A 15876-nucleotide genomic window follows, 5' to 3' on the forward strand; every position below is an offset into this window, starting at 1 on the left:
ATAAGGAAGAGCAAGTCAGCCACAGCCAGATTGGATAAGTAGATGTTGATGATTGTACGCATTGACTTCACTCGAATGACTGTGAAGAGAAGTTTAAGAGGAGGCCGATTGGTGCATTGATTTCAGTAATTAACCATGGTATTTGTTAATTTCTTTTATGAGTCTTGATAAAGTTCTCAAGGTGCTTTTCAACTTCATCGTTCTCCATATACAACATTTGATTCAGATGTAGCAAAGAGTGTTCTGTCCTATTTCAAGATCACTCCAGTTTTATACTAACAGCGAATATAAGACCTGGAGCAATGTGTAATTGAAATAAAAAGCTTCTGCATTTTTTCCCCTTAGTGTTTCTTTATCTCTAAGATTTGTAAGGATAAGTTCTTTGTTCCTTGTTTTGAATGCATACTAAACCAAAGTTGACATTAGAGTTTCACAGTTGACTTTGGCATACTTTTTTACATGTTCATTGTGTAATCCGTCACTAAGGTTTTGCTCAAATCTAGGTTATGCCAAAAAAAAGAGGTTTTTTTTCAATGAAAGATGATGTCTCAAAACCGCCAAACTCAACGGTTTGACTGGAATCCTGCTGCTGCACAATTTTAACGTGTTTTTAGATGGGGTTATGGTCGAGAAGAAGCTTTATGTGGCCTCTCTGGACTCCCATACATTTGCACTAAGTTTAGTCGGGCACCATTTGCAGTCATCAGCCGACATTTGAAGCAACAAACCAGGTAAAAAAAAAAAAAAAATAGCCGCGTCGCCACACCACTTTTTGGGCAAGCTCCATACCAGAAACTGGAGACTTTTTTTTTGGCCTTTCTTTAAAAAAGGTGAAATGGCACTCTGCACTTTTTACATGTAGAGTTTTGCAGCTCATAAAAGATCACAGACATAACGTAACGCTTGAATTATCTGTAACTGAATAAAATTAGATGCAGATCAAAAAATGACACAAAATCTTTCAGGTCGTTCACTACATTTTGCTTACAACATATTTATTTATTTCTCACATATAGAAACTTGACACAAGCTTTAGATTTGGTGTTTGGATAATCAAGAAAGACATTTAAAATACAGATACAACTGCATCAACAAAGATTTGAAACCATGGAATTCCTACACTGTCTTGCTTGAAATTGAAAGTGTACTTAGATTTCTGCTATCAAATGTTATACTAAGAAATTACCCATGATTGGCTCCCGTCCGTACATTATTGATACTGATTGTGAGGGGGGGGGGGGGGGACCAGCCCATCCAGCAAGAACAGAAATTATGTTTGGCAGCCAATAATTTAGAATTGTAAAGTAATAATTCAATAACTGAACGTGAGCCTTTTTGTGTTTAATGTTTCATTCAAAAGTGAGTAACTTTTGTATTGCTTGAAAAATAGCAGATTGGTAAAGAAATATATTTTTCGGGATGAAACTTGAAAATTCAGTACCTCATCTGGCATTTGTTGAGCAAAACTGTTATGTGGACAGTTTTCCTTGTTTTTTTTCCTAGAAGGTACAGCATTAAAGGTGGCATGTCTGTGTAGAGTGTGTGTGCGATTCACAGTTTCAGATGATTCTTATTTTATCTGATAAACTGTCTAAGTTGAACACATTACCCTCATTGTTTCAAGTTTAATCTTTAATTTGCTCATGCACTACCAGAACTATGTACATTGTACTGTAGTTAGAAGAATGGTTGTATGTAGAAAGATGACAAGTTCCACACCCAATCCATTACCCTTTGGAGATACGGTGGACACAATACGAGGGCTCTATTTGGTTTGGGTCTAAGTCTATTGCATAAGTTACCCCAATATACCCAAATCAAATAACACCCTTGTATTGTGTCTGCCATATCGCAAAAGGCTTAGAGCAGTTGAGCTATTCACTTTTTCCAAAATTGTTAAGACTCTGGAATACTGAATGTGCTTTTCACATCTTTTCCCAATCTACAGGTTAAACAACATGGTGACTCCACTGTGGAACCAGCCGTATGAGGACCAGCTATCCACCAAATAGACCAACACCAGGGAGTTTCTGAGGAATTTATCCAAGATGCTGCAACGGAACATTGGGGAGATGTCTCCGTGGCTGAAGCAACAAAGGTGAGCTACTCACCAAAGACACAGGATGGTTGTGGGCCAGAATGGAAATGTGATCTTCCTTGACAAGAAACTGTTTCCAGACACAGTTTTCTGGCAAGTGAACTTACATGTACAGCTGCCCTGAAATTTCGTTAAAAGTCCAGAAAAAGATGCCTCATTTTTCTTGAGAATCAATTAAAACTCAGCAAAGTTTTAGCCAACTTCTGTAATAAACTTCCTTTCCACACACAAAAGTCCCAAAGATTAAAGGGGGGGGGGGGGGGAGGAAGTTGGTAAAAAAAATGTTTACAAACAAAATGCAAAAAAATGAACATAAAACCAAAACTTCACAATTCATAAGCTGCTCGAATGGGACTCGCACCAACAATCTCCTGCTTCCTAGTGCAGATGTCTCAACTACTTGACCACCAGGCTTGCTGGGGTTGGCTGGCTGGTCCCAATCTGATATAGCAGGTGCCACAATCAATGAGTTTCATTAATTGTTTACGTAGGGGAATGTGAATGTGAATACCTGGTTTTGACCTTCACCAATGTAAATTTGAATGCACTGAATATTCAGTGCTGTCTGAGAGCTTACGAGCAAAGATTCTTCCAGCTTGCTTGGGTGGGATATGAACCCATGACCTCCTGCTTACTAGTGCAGACATCTTAACCACTCAATAACAGAGCTTGCAAAGGTTAGTGGGCCAGTTTGAATCGTGTGTATATATGGCTTTGGTTACCACAAGAAATTCACAAGCCTGTTGGAGTGGGATTCGAACCCACACCCTCATGTTGAATAGTGCACTCTTCATTTGATTGACAGGAAGAACCACAGTGGGATGGCATGTGAGTTGGAGCCAATTAAGCCATCGGTGAGTAAGCTAGGTTACAAATCGTCGCATATCTGACGAACCGACAAATACGCGCGATTACGCGTTAACGCAATTCTGCGAAAAACGCGTTTAAAGTTGAACACATTTTACGTGTCCCTTTTCGATGCTACTTTCCCCTTTTGTACATTCTTAATTTATTCAAGGTAGTTATTTGATTGTTAAAATATATCTATTAATTTGTTTTTTGCTCGTAAGACTAAAGGTTTGTCTAATTTTTGCTGTGAAACTTATTCGTCACTTCGCGAGATAGATTTAAACGTCATTGTGCTTATTCGCCACGTAAAAATGTCTAATTCGTCACTTTGTAAGATAACATTTTGACTGTGCGCGCGTTTTTGCATCACAAATCCATTGCATATTCGTCACTTCTTTACAACACTACGCGCATTTTCAAAGAAATGTGTATGTTTTACAAACATTATATATTTTCTTTTAAGGAAAAAATATGGTAACACTTAAACCCCACGTTCAAATCCAAGTACTTGCTATAATGTTTTAATAATATACATTAGCCTAATAAAAAAGTTATTAAAAAGGAAAATATCTCGAATGGACGCAACAAAATAGTAGGAACACAAAACTGTGAATGCGAACTAACGACGAACAACACTATTTATTCATTCATTCATGTAAGACAGCAATTGTTTTAAAAACAATCAGTTTTGTCTCAAAATCCCGTAATTATTGTCTTCCAGGGTACAATAATCTCAGTAACGGCTTGTTATCCTTAGGCATTCTGCTTTCATTAGCCGCTTAAAGGGCTCCGTTTTCGAGAATACAAAACCTGTATCTCGAAATGCAGTATTTTGGGTATCCTATAAAACGTCGTCTTTGAAAGAAAGTGTACCGCACACGATGAAATAATTTATATTTTTATTTCATCTTCCTAATCATCACTCACCAGCTAGGGCACACGTTATTTCAGTATAGGCTCATTTCAATGAGGTTTTTCTGCTCTAATTAGCCACTTAAAGAGTGTTTTGGGTTTCCTTAAAAATGCCGTCTTTGAACGAAAATCTACAAATAAAACATATTTTTATGTCATCATCCTAAGCATCACATTCCTTGGCACTCTTCATTTTCATTGTGGGCTTATTCCCATGAGGTCTTATGCTCAAATTAGCCACTTAAAGGGGTTCCATTTTCGAGAATATCTCGAAATGCAGTATTTCGGTCTCCCATTGAACGCAGTTTTTAAAGAAAGTGTACCGCACATGTTTTAAATAAATAATATTTTCATTTAATAATCCTATTTTCAACTTCTAGGGTGCACTTCAGTTCAGTATTGGTTTATTCCAATAATGTATTCTGCTTTAAGTAGCCGCTTAAATGGACTCCGTCGAAATGCAGTCATAATGCTTTCCTATGAAACGCCGTTTATGAAAGAAAGTGGACCGCACGTTTAAAAAAAAATATCCTAATTTTCATCCCCTAGGAGGCACTTCATTTCAGTATGGGCTGATTAAAATGAGGTTTTCAGCTCTTATTAGCCACTTAAAGGGGACCGTTTTCGAGATTTTCTCGAAATGCAGTAGACCTTTTGTGGAATTCCTATAAAACGCCGGTTTTGAAGGAAAGTATATCGCACGTTTTAAATGAATCCCAGTCTGTATAAGCCTGTCCGTCGCGCAGTCCTAGCCTAGTACATTTTGTGCTCCGTTCATTTTAGGATTACAACTCTACATACACAAAATTACATAAAGGTGAAGTAGTAACGGTTATCTCTTTTTAGACATCATTATAATGTTGCAGCGCCGTTAGTTTGTTTTGAAAGCTGACGGAAAGCGCGCGAAACAGAAGATCCCTGGTTCCCTCATACGACATGCAATTATTAAGACGGGTGTGTGCGTAACCAATGAATAACTGGTTATTCGTCACTTCGTCAGATACTGGATGCGCGCTGTTCTGATATGACCAAGCGTCGAATAATTTATTCGTCAGTTCGCAAGACAATTTTTTTCCAATATGTGCCGATTCGTCACTTAGTGGGTTTCGGAACAACAAAAATGAAGTGTTTTCATGAATTAAAACCTAAAAATCTGAAAATTCGAATATTTTTAACCCTAAAACTCAATTAATAAAAAAAACTCCAAAATGACCGATTCGTCACTTCGTCCGATATGCGACGAAATATTTGTTGATAAAAATATAGATTTTATTTAAATTTATTTGTAGTATTGTGAATGATTTTATGAATTATAATCTCAATGATAGTTCACATTGGCACATAGTGTTAGGTTAGCTTGACTGGTGTGATCTTTGAACTCGGGTAGATAGATAGATAGAGTCACCTTACTTGTACTAAATTTATATTTCAACCTGGATTTCTTGTTAGATAAACTATACAGCATGTGAATCTTTTGTGGGGTAAATATTCCTGACATTGGAGATGTCTGATTTGTTCCTTTCATTTTCATTGTTTGTTTTCACACCTACAGCCAGTATTAGAGAGTTATCGCAACAAGTGTGAGTTTACCATCGGCAAGAGTGTAGATGGCATCGGTGAGTGAAACTGGCATTTATTTTTAGTTATCCAACCTCTTCATTTTTTTGTATGTATCCGCTCCGTTCACAAGCACCCCCTCGCCTGGATATAAAGTGTGCACACATGTACATAATGTGCCTGTTATGAAAACCGCAACAGAAAGTTTCGGGAATTTTTTTTCTCAGTTATTCCCCAAATTTCTTGTCAGGTCTTCATGAAACTTGGCCTGGGTAAATTGTGCAAAAGTTTCAGTTTCATGTCTTATTTTCATTGACAGATAACACTGTTGGTTTCCGGCTTGGCGCTTACAAAAGCAAGTATTTTCACAGAGGTTTCCATTTTGCAAAAGCCGTAGATAAGCGTTCATGTTTGATTGGATCAGCTGTGGAGGGGCGTGGCCCATTAGTAGCCAATGCTGATCAATTCCAACCAATCAGAATGCAACACACAGAAAGATTGACAGGTGTACATATTGTGCATTGTCTAATATGTCTGTCAGGAATTAATTATTGGAAAGAAACAAGCCACAAAAGACTTAAACCCTTGTCATCCCCTTTGCTGACCAATATGTTGGCTTACTTTTGTGGCATGAATATTGAGGGTATATGTTTGTAATTCCAACATTGTCCAGCAAGCTCTTTTACTCAGTAGGGATTTTTCAACAATTACATTTGTACAAGCAAGAATTAGGTTTTAAATAAAAAAAATCAGGAAAATCACTGTTTGTTTAAATGTTGCTAGTGTACACTTTTATTTATCTTATCACTGATCTTGCTTTTACACGCAAATTTGTTTGCCCTATAAAAAGTATGTGACATTTAGAAACATGGTTTGCCCTGCAATTTTTTTCCTAAGTATTACTAGGTATCAGAAAGACGTAAGAGCTCAAACACTGATTTGGTGATAGTACATTTCTGTATTATTTGTGTTTAGAGTTTTAAATTACACAAGGAAATTGCAGCTTTAATGAACATATAAAAAGCAGCAATTCCTCGGATACTGTGCAAATTAAGATACATCTTGTACGATGCTAACTTTACAACGACATTCATATTTCACAGCATTGATTTTTCAATTTCCCAAATTTGAAGTACCCTTGAGTCCATCTAAGAGAAATATCAGAATATTGCTTTGCATTTAAACATCATACAGACATGGAGCTTATAATGTAATACAACAGACCAGTGGTGCTACACAGAATATGTACAATTATAGAGCATGCAAGTCTCGCCAGTTCACATTCACTTTTCATGTAAACATCTTGGTGCCAAACACTGACTAGTCTGGCCACAGACTCCCGTCTTTGAATTCAACCAATGAATGGATGTGGAGGTCAACATTTTTTCAATTTACTAAAGTAATCAACTTGCAATATTGTTTTAATGTGTTGGAAATTGGAATAATGATTTCTTGTTCAGAACCCATTCTTTGCCCTTGACTGGATAAACCTACATGTAGTAAAATCACCTAGGTTTTTGAGGGCAAGTTGCATGCTCTATTGACAGAAGTGGAGTCGAAATTGCTGACTTTAACTATCAACCAGCTAGTAGCTGTGAAGACACCTTTGATACACCAGACTTAAATTCCATACTGTACATCTAAAGCCTACAATGGTCTCGTATGTGCTCTGCAGCAAAACGTCTATTCAATTGGATTTCTCGTTGCTAAAGATAGAATTCAAGAAAGTTTGTACAAATATTTTACACTTTATTTGGTTTTCAAAAAGTATTTGGTATTTGTATTTGGAATCAGATGCTCCTAATGCATAACTTGCAACTTTGTTGATCTGTTACTTAGGCTGTGTCTGAAACAGGCTTCTAGAGCTATGGCTACGGCTATTGTCAGGTTGTTCCCATGTAACTGTAATGGATGAAGACCTAGACAATAGCCATAGACATCTCACTTGCTCATATTAGACTTTAAAATAAAATAGCAATTTAGTCGTTTTTTCTTCTCTAATCGGAGTTGGTCTTTTTAATCTGTTCATTTGTGCATCAGGTCTTGACCCACAAGAGAACCATTTCACCAGCACCTCTGACGTACCGGTGACTGGCGATGCCATAACGGATCCTTACCGCTATCTGACGCAAACAGCACTTCACCTCAGAGATCTTCAAGATTAAGATCCAAAACCTCCCAAGACACTTTGGATGTGCGGTGAGTTTGCTCTCTAAGCATTCAACCCTTGATAACGATAATCATACAGTTTTGTGCTCTTGTAAGAGTTCATATTGTGCTCCATGGTTGGGATTTCTTAAGGTCTTTTTATGCATCAGAACTGATTAAAAGGCCATTGAATGAATTTCATTAGCCTCATTTTTATATGAAAGTAATGGTTAACAACTAGATACTAGGTAATTTTTTTCCCCAGTTCACTTTTTACAATGCCAGTACACTTTAAGAGTTGTTTCTAATGTAGCTGTGAAGTTGAACTAGTTGTTTCACATTTACAGCTTTGGGCTTTTCTGTGTAATATGAACCTAACATTCATTGCATTGTGCATTTATACATGTACAAAGCAGTTTGTACATTAAAGCATCTCATTGGCTGCATCATCATGCCATGTGCTAAATGAGCGCAACAGTCGCATCAAACTCGACCAAAACACTTTTGTAATTTTTTTGTCATCAAACAGCAGTGGCCCTGAAGTTCCAGCTCATGACATCACTGCACTGTTTCGTGAAAATATTTAATCGCCTGGAACATCCTAAGACTTAAAACGCAGAGGTGGATTTCATAAAATCAAAAACTGAAATATGTTTCAAAGGCACCTAAAAAATTACATACTTACTGTGGAAAAATGTCGGGTGTATCCTATATGTTAGTGCCAATATGTGTATATTTTCACACTGAAAAAGTAATAAAAGAAACTTGTTCTTTTAAACATACACGAAAAGCTCATTAAAGTAACAATTAACATAGGCCCTAATGGGATTTGTAATTTTTGAACCACTTGCATACATACATTGAATGAGTTCCAGCTGTTCGCTTCACTGATAGTTGGTTGCAATCTGCTCTGGGCCTGCACATTACTGATGTCATGGCAGGTTCAGGTATTGGCAATCTGCTTAACTAAAATACATTTGAACTCCAGCATCCTGTGCTTTCAATATTTCTTGACATCAAATCTACTTGGCATTTCAGTGAAGAAGATGTATGAAAAAGCCTTAAATCTGCTCTACAGTTAAACACTACACAGCTCCCCTTACGTGGATGGCTTGCACTCATCAGTTACCAGAAAACATTGTTCTTGACAACTTTTGAACGATTGACTCCTTTCTGGTTCTGGATGTGCATACTGCTGCCCTTGTGCTGATGGCTCGGTGCCAGTCAGCCCAGGACATTGTTCCTGAGTACTTGCAAGTGACTGCTGGCTCTCTGCTGGTTCTGGATGTACACACTGTTCCCCTTGCATGGATGGCTTGCAGTCAGTCAGACTTGAGCATTGTTCCTGATGAGAACTTGCAAGCGCTGGGGTCCCTGCTGGTTCTGCATGTACCTCAACATGCACTTGAACATGCTGCTGACTGTGCATGGATGCCTTGCTGCTGCCTTGCCTGGAACATTGTTCTTGACAGCTGTCCAGTGACTGCTGACTCGCTGTGTGTTGTGCATGCCCTTGGCTTGGTGGCTTGCTGTTGCTTGGCCTGGCAGCACGGTGCTCTTGGTCATTTTCTGCCTGTGGAATCACATGAAGCTCAATGTGCTTCCCTGTCTGCGATGGTCGGCTGGGATTCCGTCTTGGGCAGTAACGACAGCACAGTCTGAGGAATGAGAAAGCCTTGACTACAGCTTCACGATAGTCAGCATTTGTGGCACTGTAGACCAGGGAATTGATTGAGCTATTGATAAGTTGGAAGATCGCTATGCATGTTATCAGAATATTAAGTTTTTCTCCAAGTTTTAGAAATTCAACAGCCTGGGAAAGCACGCTTTTAGAATAAGTCTCTGCCACACTGAGAATAATTGAAGCTGCAGTGTTCAATGAGTTCAGAATGAAGAAAACAGCAGTATTGATGATAACCATACAGAGGACCTTGCCTGCTCGCTTGGGACAGTTTGGCAACAGGGCTGATTGCTTGCGTACTTTTACTACTAGATAGATATACAAACCAAGAGTTGCTATTAAACAGACAAAGTTGATAGTGGAATGGGTCCAAAAGATGATGTCAGTGAAGACGTACTGTGTTATTGGTAAGAATATCAGAATCACACCAACAATAATTGTTGGCACCCAGAGTCCTGCTGATATCTTTGCTGCTCGAGATTTAGAGGCTTTTTTCTTGAACGTCAGAGGATTGCGCACTGCAGAGAATCTCTCAGCTGCTATGGTAACCACAAAGCAATTAGAAGCATCAATGAACATGTTCTCCACACATGTGAATGCTTTTTGCCCTAAAAAGCTGTACTCTATGGGTGACCACAATGCATACATAAATTCAGTCGTGAGAAAGAGCAAGTCGGCCACAGCCAGATTAGATAAGTAGATGTTGATGATTGTACGCACGGACTTCACTCGAATGACTGTGAAAAGAAAGACAAAGTTTAAGAGGAGGCCAATTGGCACAATGATTTCGGCACTTAACCATATTATTTGATTACTTCTGTCTCGACTCTTGTAATAGTTCTCAAGATGCTTTTGTAGTTCATTTGATGGAGTGGAGCTGTTTTGGTAGCCATCATCCATACTTCATGTACAGTGTAGCATTGATCTGCATATCCAACATTTCATTCAGATACAACAATACAACAAAGTGTGTGATACTGATCACTCAAGTTTTATACCAAAGGAATACATGTAACACCTACAGAAATGGGTAGTTGAAACTGAAAGTTCATGATACTGTGTCCCTTTCCCCCCGCTTTCCTCTAAGACATATTGTAATGCACGTGACATATCTCATGACAGCAGTAGCTGTAACCAAAGAAGACAACTCAGTTTCGTTATTACTGGCATTGACATGAAATCTGAGAATTAAATGGGTTTCAGTTTTAATTATTTGCTCCAGATTATACATTTGTTCATGCAAGTGTTTAAATTTGTTCATGTTACTGATTATGGAAAGTAACACCCACACGAAACTTTGTTAATCACTAACTGCAAATTTTACATTGGTATAAACAAGTACAACGTAGGTAATTAAAAAAATGACAATTTTCATTATTAAAAATACATGCTGTATTTGCTTTTCAAAATGCAACAATGTCCTACTCTTGGATATTGACTTATTTAAACATACTTGTCCATTAATTCATTCAGTGTTTCCTTTCTGTTTGATTATCAATTTGATCCGACAAGGAATGAAGTAAAACAGTTTTCATTTTTACATCACAAAGTGATTTTTTTGCTCATCTGCTGCTATTTCTTTCTGTCTGAGGCTGTTGGTTGTCATTTGAAATCAGTCTCTGCCTTGCCTGACAATCAAGTTGATGTTGTCATATTTTGTTTTGTTGATGGAACATCTTTGCAAGACAATTTGCAAGGGCTAACTACATGTACTTGGTCTGAATGTGAACCCAGAGCCTTCTGCTTAGAGTGCAGGCATCTTAACCAACTCCAACACCAAGCTTGCTGAAGTCAGCTGGCTGATTGGAATCTTGTTGAACAGCAGTCTGCTGCAGATATCCATGTACATGGAGTGGTGCTGATAATCAGTACATAATATAGGATTGGAATCAGTCACACGACTCTAGCAGGTTTGCTACATTGCATAATAATGGTGAAGATTTTGGCAGTAAGTGTGGAAAATCATCATTTAATACAATCAAAGTAAGGTAAAATAATGTTGTTTTTTCCTGATAAGAATTATATAATTACTGACTGTACAATTTGGATTGATGCCTAAGATGATACCTGCAGCGTCTTCTCCCAGACCAGTTTGACACCATCTACTTGGACTTCATCTGGCAGCAGGTGAAATTCTCTCAGCAAGAGATTTCACCAATACCATGATGTCTTGCATGTGCTTTTCCAGTCGCTGGATAGAATCAGGCTTCAATCCAACCGCAATGGCCGATGTGGTTCCTCGGAAGTCTGTAGTCTGCGCCCGGGCCTGTTTCCGTTCTTTGCGTTTTATTGCCCAGTTCTTGACTTCTTTGAACTACATGTAGACGAACTGCGGTCAACAAAATCGCGACAGGAGTGCCTCAGTCTCTCTTGCTCAATGCCATCTATGAATTGATCTTGTATGATGGTGTCAGGATTTTTGTATAGTCCGGGGTCTCGCTTAAGTAGTCAGTGAAACAGTCGCTGTAGCTCTACGCCAAACTGACGAATGGACTCACTGCCTCTGTTCCAAACACCAGCGCTGCAACTCTCCACTTGTTAGGGTCTCCCCATATGAGGTCTTTAAATACATCAGTGCCTCTTCGGCAGTCTCAACAGAGGACAGTAAAGAGCGGACCACTACCGTCTGACTTCGGCGGAGTGAGTCCAGCAAAAACTGGCCACGTTGGTCCTCCGGATTGTGATAACGGTCATACACATGATTCATACATTTAGCTGTTACAAAGTCATCTACCAGCACGGACTTTGCATCGTTCCGTCCTTCGAATGAGGGGCATTTTGGTTATGGTGCCATCCCAACTTGGGGTGGCAGGCCACAAACGCCCGCAGGAGCTCCTCTGAGGGGAACCCGGTATTGGTCGGTTCTGTCTTGATCTGGACTCTGGTAAGCGGTGTGTACTCTCCTCCCACTTTCCATCCTCCTTCTGGAGGGAGAATGGCTCAATTCAAAATCGGCAGAATTAGTTCATTGTCCTAGTCAGTTCTGTGAATCAGCCCGGTGGCATTCACGTAGCACCCCTTCAGGCTTTGAAGGGGGCAAACGCGCATCAACCAAGGAAAACTTCCTGGTTTTCTCCTCTGCTGGAGACTGTACTTTCACGTAGGTTGTCATCTTGACGACTATGATGTGACCTACGGATCCTCAAGCCCTCGCTACTAGTTGGCTGGCTGAAAGTACAGATCCCACTTCTGACACTTGTGGGTGGGGGGGGAGGGTGTCAAGGGTGTTCAACAAGAATGCACATCGGACACCCAAGGTTCGGATCTCTGAAGTTTGTGCGAAGCACACAGGCCAACAGCGAGGTGATGGCAACATGAGGAATCAAGATAGAGAGAAGGAGAGTGCAAAATAATCAATTGTTCCCTAAAGTTTAACTGAAACCAAAAAAACAATAAGAATAAAAAATACTGAGAATAAAAATCACATAAGGATGTGTGTGAATTGTTTTCGTTTTGCTGAAAGAACGCAAGTCAGCAATTTTATATTAAATACATGTAGATCTGAACAAAATTGTTTGTTTCAGTCAAATTATTCTGTGTGAAAGAATGACAGTTTTTTTCATCTGGCTTATTTCATTGTGTCACACTTAATTCTTGGTTACATAATCCCAGTGTTTCCAAGTAAATGTCATGGCCAATGACAGCACTCAAGGAACTAAATCTGAAGACAAATTTAATAAGCATCTTCCCTTTGCTTGTACATATTGTTAGTTATGAGCGTCAATAAAATCCTACAATCGTGCACACTAATGTAAAGTGACCAAAATAACATCGCTGGAAGTGAAAGCTATATCTTTCAAACGAAACCCATGTTTACTAAAATTCCCAACGTATGACGTATGCCCACGTGATGGCGCATACAGGTGGTGTTTTGTGACACTGACAGTTGCAAAATGAATGGTTTTTTTTTTTAATTATCCAGTCAGGTAAGACAAACATCTGTGAAGTCTCATTTGCATTGGTCTGCATCTCATTTCTATTTGGATGATTGTGAAATTTGAAATTGTGAATCAGAAAGTAGGAATCAACTTTAGTACAATTGGTTTTCAATTTCATCCATATAATTATTGATCTTCTTTTATATATGTGTAATTTTTTTGTTGCCCTTCGCTGAAGTATTTTACAAACACTGTACACTCGAGTGTTGTCTGAGGGCTTGCTAGAAAAAAAACACAAGCTTTCTTCGGGTTGGACACAAACCCCTAACCTTCTGCTTCCTAGTGCAGACGCATTAACCACTCGACCACTGAGCTTGCTGTGGCAAGCTGGCCATTCTGAGTCTGATGTAGCAGTGCTTAACCCAACTTTGTGTAGGAGGTCATTAGTTTGAGTCCCACCTAAGCCTTCGGACAACACTAACTGTACAGTGTTTGCTAAATATATCGGCCAAAGGCAAACAAAAATCCAATATAAAAAAGGATAATTTCCATCTCGTAATTTTTTTTTCCCTGCCCAGGTTCCCTGAAGTCCATCCAGATGATCCTTAATAAGACGGCAGACGGTACAGGCATAGACTCCAACACCCTGGCCTTACAGATGAAGGGCCATCCTGAGCTGAGGGACTAGCTCCATGTCGTCACCTCATGGGGGCCTTTGCCTGTCTACCCTGGGGTGGTCAACTCAGAATTACCTGGTAGGTACAGTGGACTCTGTGACCAAGTACCAGTGTTGTAGTCAAGTCACCGTCCAACATCTAGTCCAAGTCCCGAGTCACAAGCCTGGAGTCCAAGTCCAATTCTTGAGTTACAAGCCTCGAGTCCGAGTCACGAGTCACTTGTTCTTAGTTGTTCACCAATCAGCCATTCTGTCTTTTCAGTAAATCCCAGTGTATAATGTTGTGTGTACATGTTGTTTAGACCCAAAATGTGTTTTCCTTTTAACTCCCATCCCTACAAAAATCCTCCTCCATCCCTTCCCTCCATGTTTTATCATCCAAACATTATTCCTCAATGATCCTTTCCCATCCCTGCGTTAGGTTTTTTCTTTTGATGAAATTACGTGACTCGAGTCATAAGTCACCAAGCTCGAGTTCGAGGAGTCATGGTCGAGTCCGAGTCCGAGTCTGAGTCATTTTCCAATGTGACTAAATTGAGATGCGCTTGCAGATCTCGGCAACTTTAGTGGTAAAAGGAGTGTTGAGTGAACTAGGGGCAAGTTGGATCTAGGACCAATGGTTGAATAGTGGTTGGTTGGTGACGTACGTAGCACATGCGCACTGAAATTACAGTGGGTACAACTCTAGTCAAACTATTGACATGTCAACAGCCGTGAGAAGATGGTGCTTGCACATTCGCTGAAGATTTGTTCAACACTTGATGTTTCTGTTTTATTTACACAAATAATAGCTTTTAAGCTCGGTGGTTGAATGGTAAGACATCTGCACTAGAAAGCAGGAGGTCATGGGTTCGAGTCCCACCCGAATGATTTTTTCACTTTCGCTGGGGGGGGGGGGGGGAGACACACTGAGTAAACAGTGTTTATACGTCGGTGAAGGGCAGAGCCTAATATTGAAATAGTGATTGCGTAGTTTATTATTTTATTGTACAATGGTGACAAAAGTGACAGAATCCTAAACTAACAAAGAAAAACTATGCCATGAAAGTGGAATTTAGTACTCACAGTTTTTGTTTTTCTGCCATTTTGTTCGATATCGTAGTTGATCCCCTCTGCCCAATGTTATGACAAATTGCTATTGATAACCAGCTATAAATCGTGGCCCGACCAGCCGCAGTAGGCTGGTCCTGAATAGTCGACTAGACTAGTCCAACCATCTTCGACTAGCGTGCGTTCCATCAGAGTTAGTCAAACTATAATTAATTACAATACCTCACCCACAGATTCTGTGTCTTGATTGGCCGAGAGCGAGTCACATGGTACTTTCTATTTTTGCTATCTTTCAGAGCACAGCCAAAAGTACTATACCCATAGCAACTAAAGTACTATACCACTAGCAACCAAAGTACTATACCCATGGTGTAGTTTTTGTGTGCAAATGTATGCTGGCCTGCGCGTAGCGCGTATTGTTTCCAATAGAGCGCGCCACAGAGTTGGATTCAAGCGTTTTGTGAAGGGGTGGTGTGGAAGAGTTCCCATCAATTTTGTATTGAAATAGAAGTTCATTTTAACTGTGTTCAGATTTATGTAATTTAAGGTATTAAAAACCTAGCAGAATCTGTGGGTGAAGTGTTATGAAACAAATATTGAATGCCTTATCTCGTGGTGAAGTAAAACTAGCCTCCGTCGATGATCCATGGAGCATTTAATTTTCCCTTTGCTTCCCCTCAGGGAAATAGATGTCCATTGATAACCTGAGGCGGCTAGGTTTACTACACCACTCGAAGCATTCCATATTTGTATACTATGGTCCTTGATTGAACCTTGTTCCATCTAATGGCCCCCAGTTTAGCCAAATTTGTGCGTACTGAATATTTCTTGTATTTATTCCCTCCACAGAGGAAGTACGGTACCTGTCCTCACGGAGGCTACGGTCTCGGACTGGACGATTCTTGACCTGGATCCTAAAACGCATGCATATCAGGGACGTCTGCTTCTAACCACGCTTCATAAAACGATGCACGCCATAGATGCGTCAACATGTCACCTTCAATTCCTGATTCTAAGCATTGCTTAT

General features: G+C 39.5%; 1 protein-coding gene across 5 annotated transcripts in view; it reads left to right on the forward strand.

Moving 5' to 3' along the window:
* Positions 1 to 15876, forward strand: part of LOC119742888 — a 34936-nt gene extending 19060 nt beyond the window's left edge. Inside the window, exons 2-5 of one of the 5 annotated variants that reach the window (XR_005272913.1) lie at positions 1949 to 2098; positions 2904 to 2952; positions 5412 to 5475; positions 7457 to 7516. Coding sequence is in view for 4 of the 5 variants with exons in the window: in XM_038219128.1 (XP_038075056.1) it covers positions 1949 to 1990 (42 nt within the window). In the remaining variant the exon portion in view is untranslated. Of the gene's footprint in view, positions 1 to 1948; positions 2099 to 2903; positions 2953 to 5411; positions 5476 to 5735; positions 5925 to 7456; positions 7517 to 13701; positions 13879 to 15698 lie in introns of those variants that run through there. The other 4 variants (XM_038219128.1, XM_038219127.1, XM_038219126.1 and 1 more) reach the window with 4 other exon arrangements.

The sequence above is a fragment of the Patiria miniata genome, unplaced genomic scaffold (assembly GCF_015706575.1).
Source record: "Patiria miniata isolate m_02_andy unplaced genomic scaffold, ASM1570657v1 HiC_scaffold_6, whole genome shotgun sequence".
NCBI classification, from domain to species: domain Eukaryota; kingdom Metazoa; phylum Echinodermata; class Asteroidea; order Valvatida; family Asterinidae; genus Patiria; species Patiria miniata.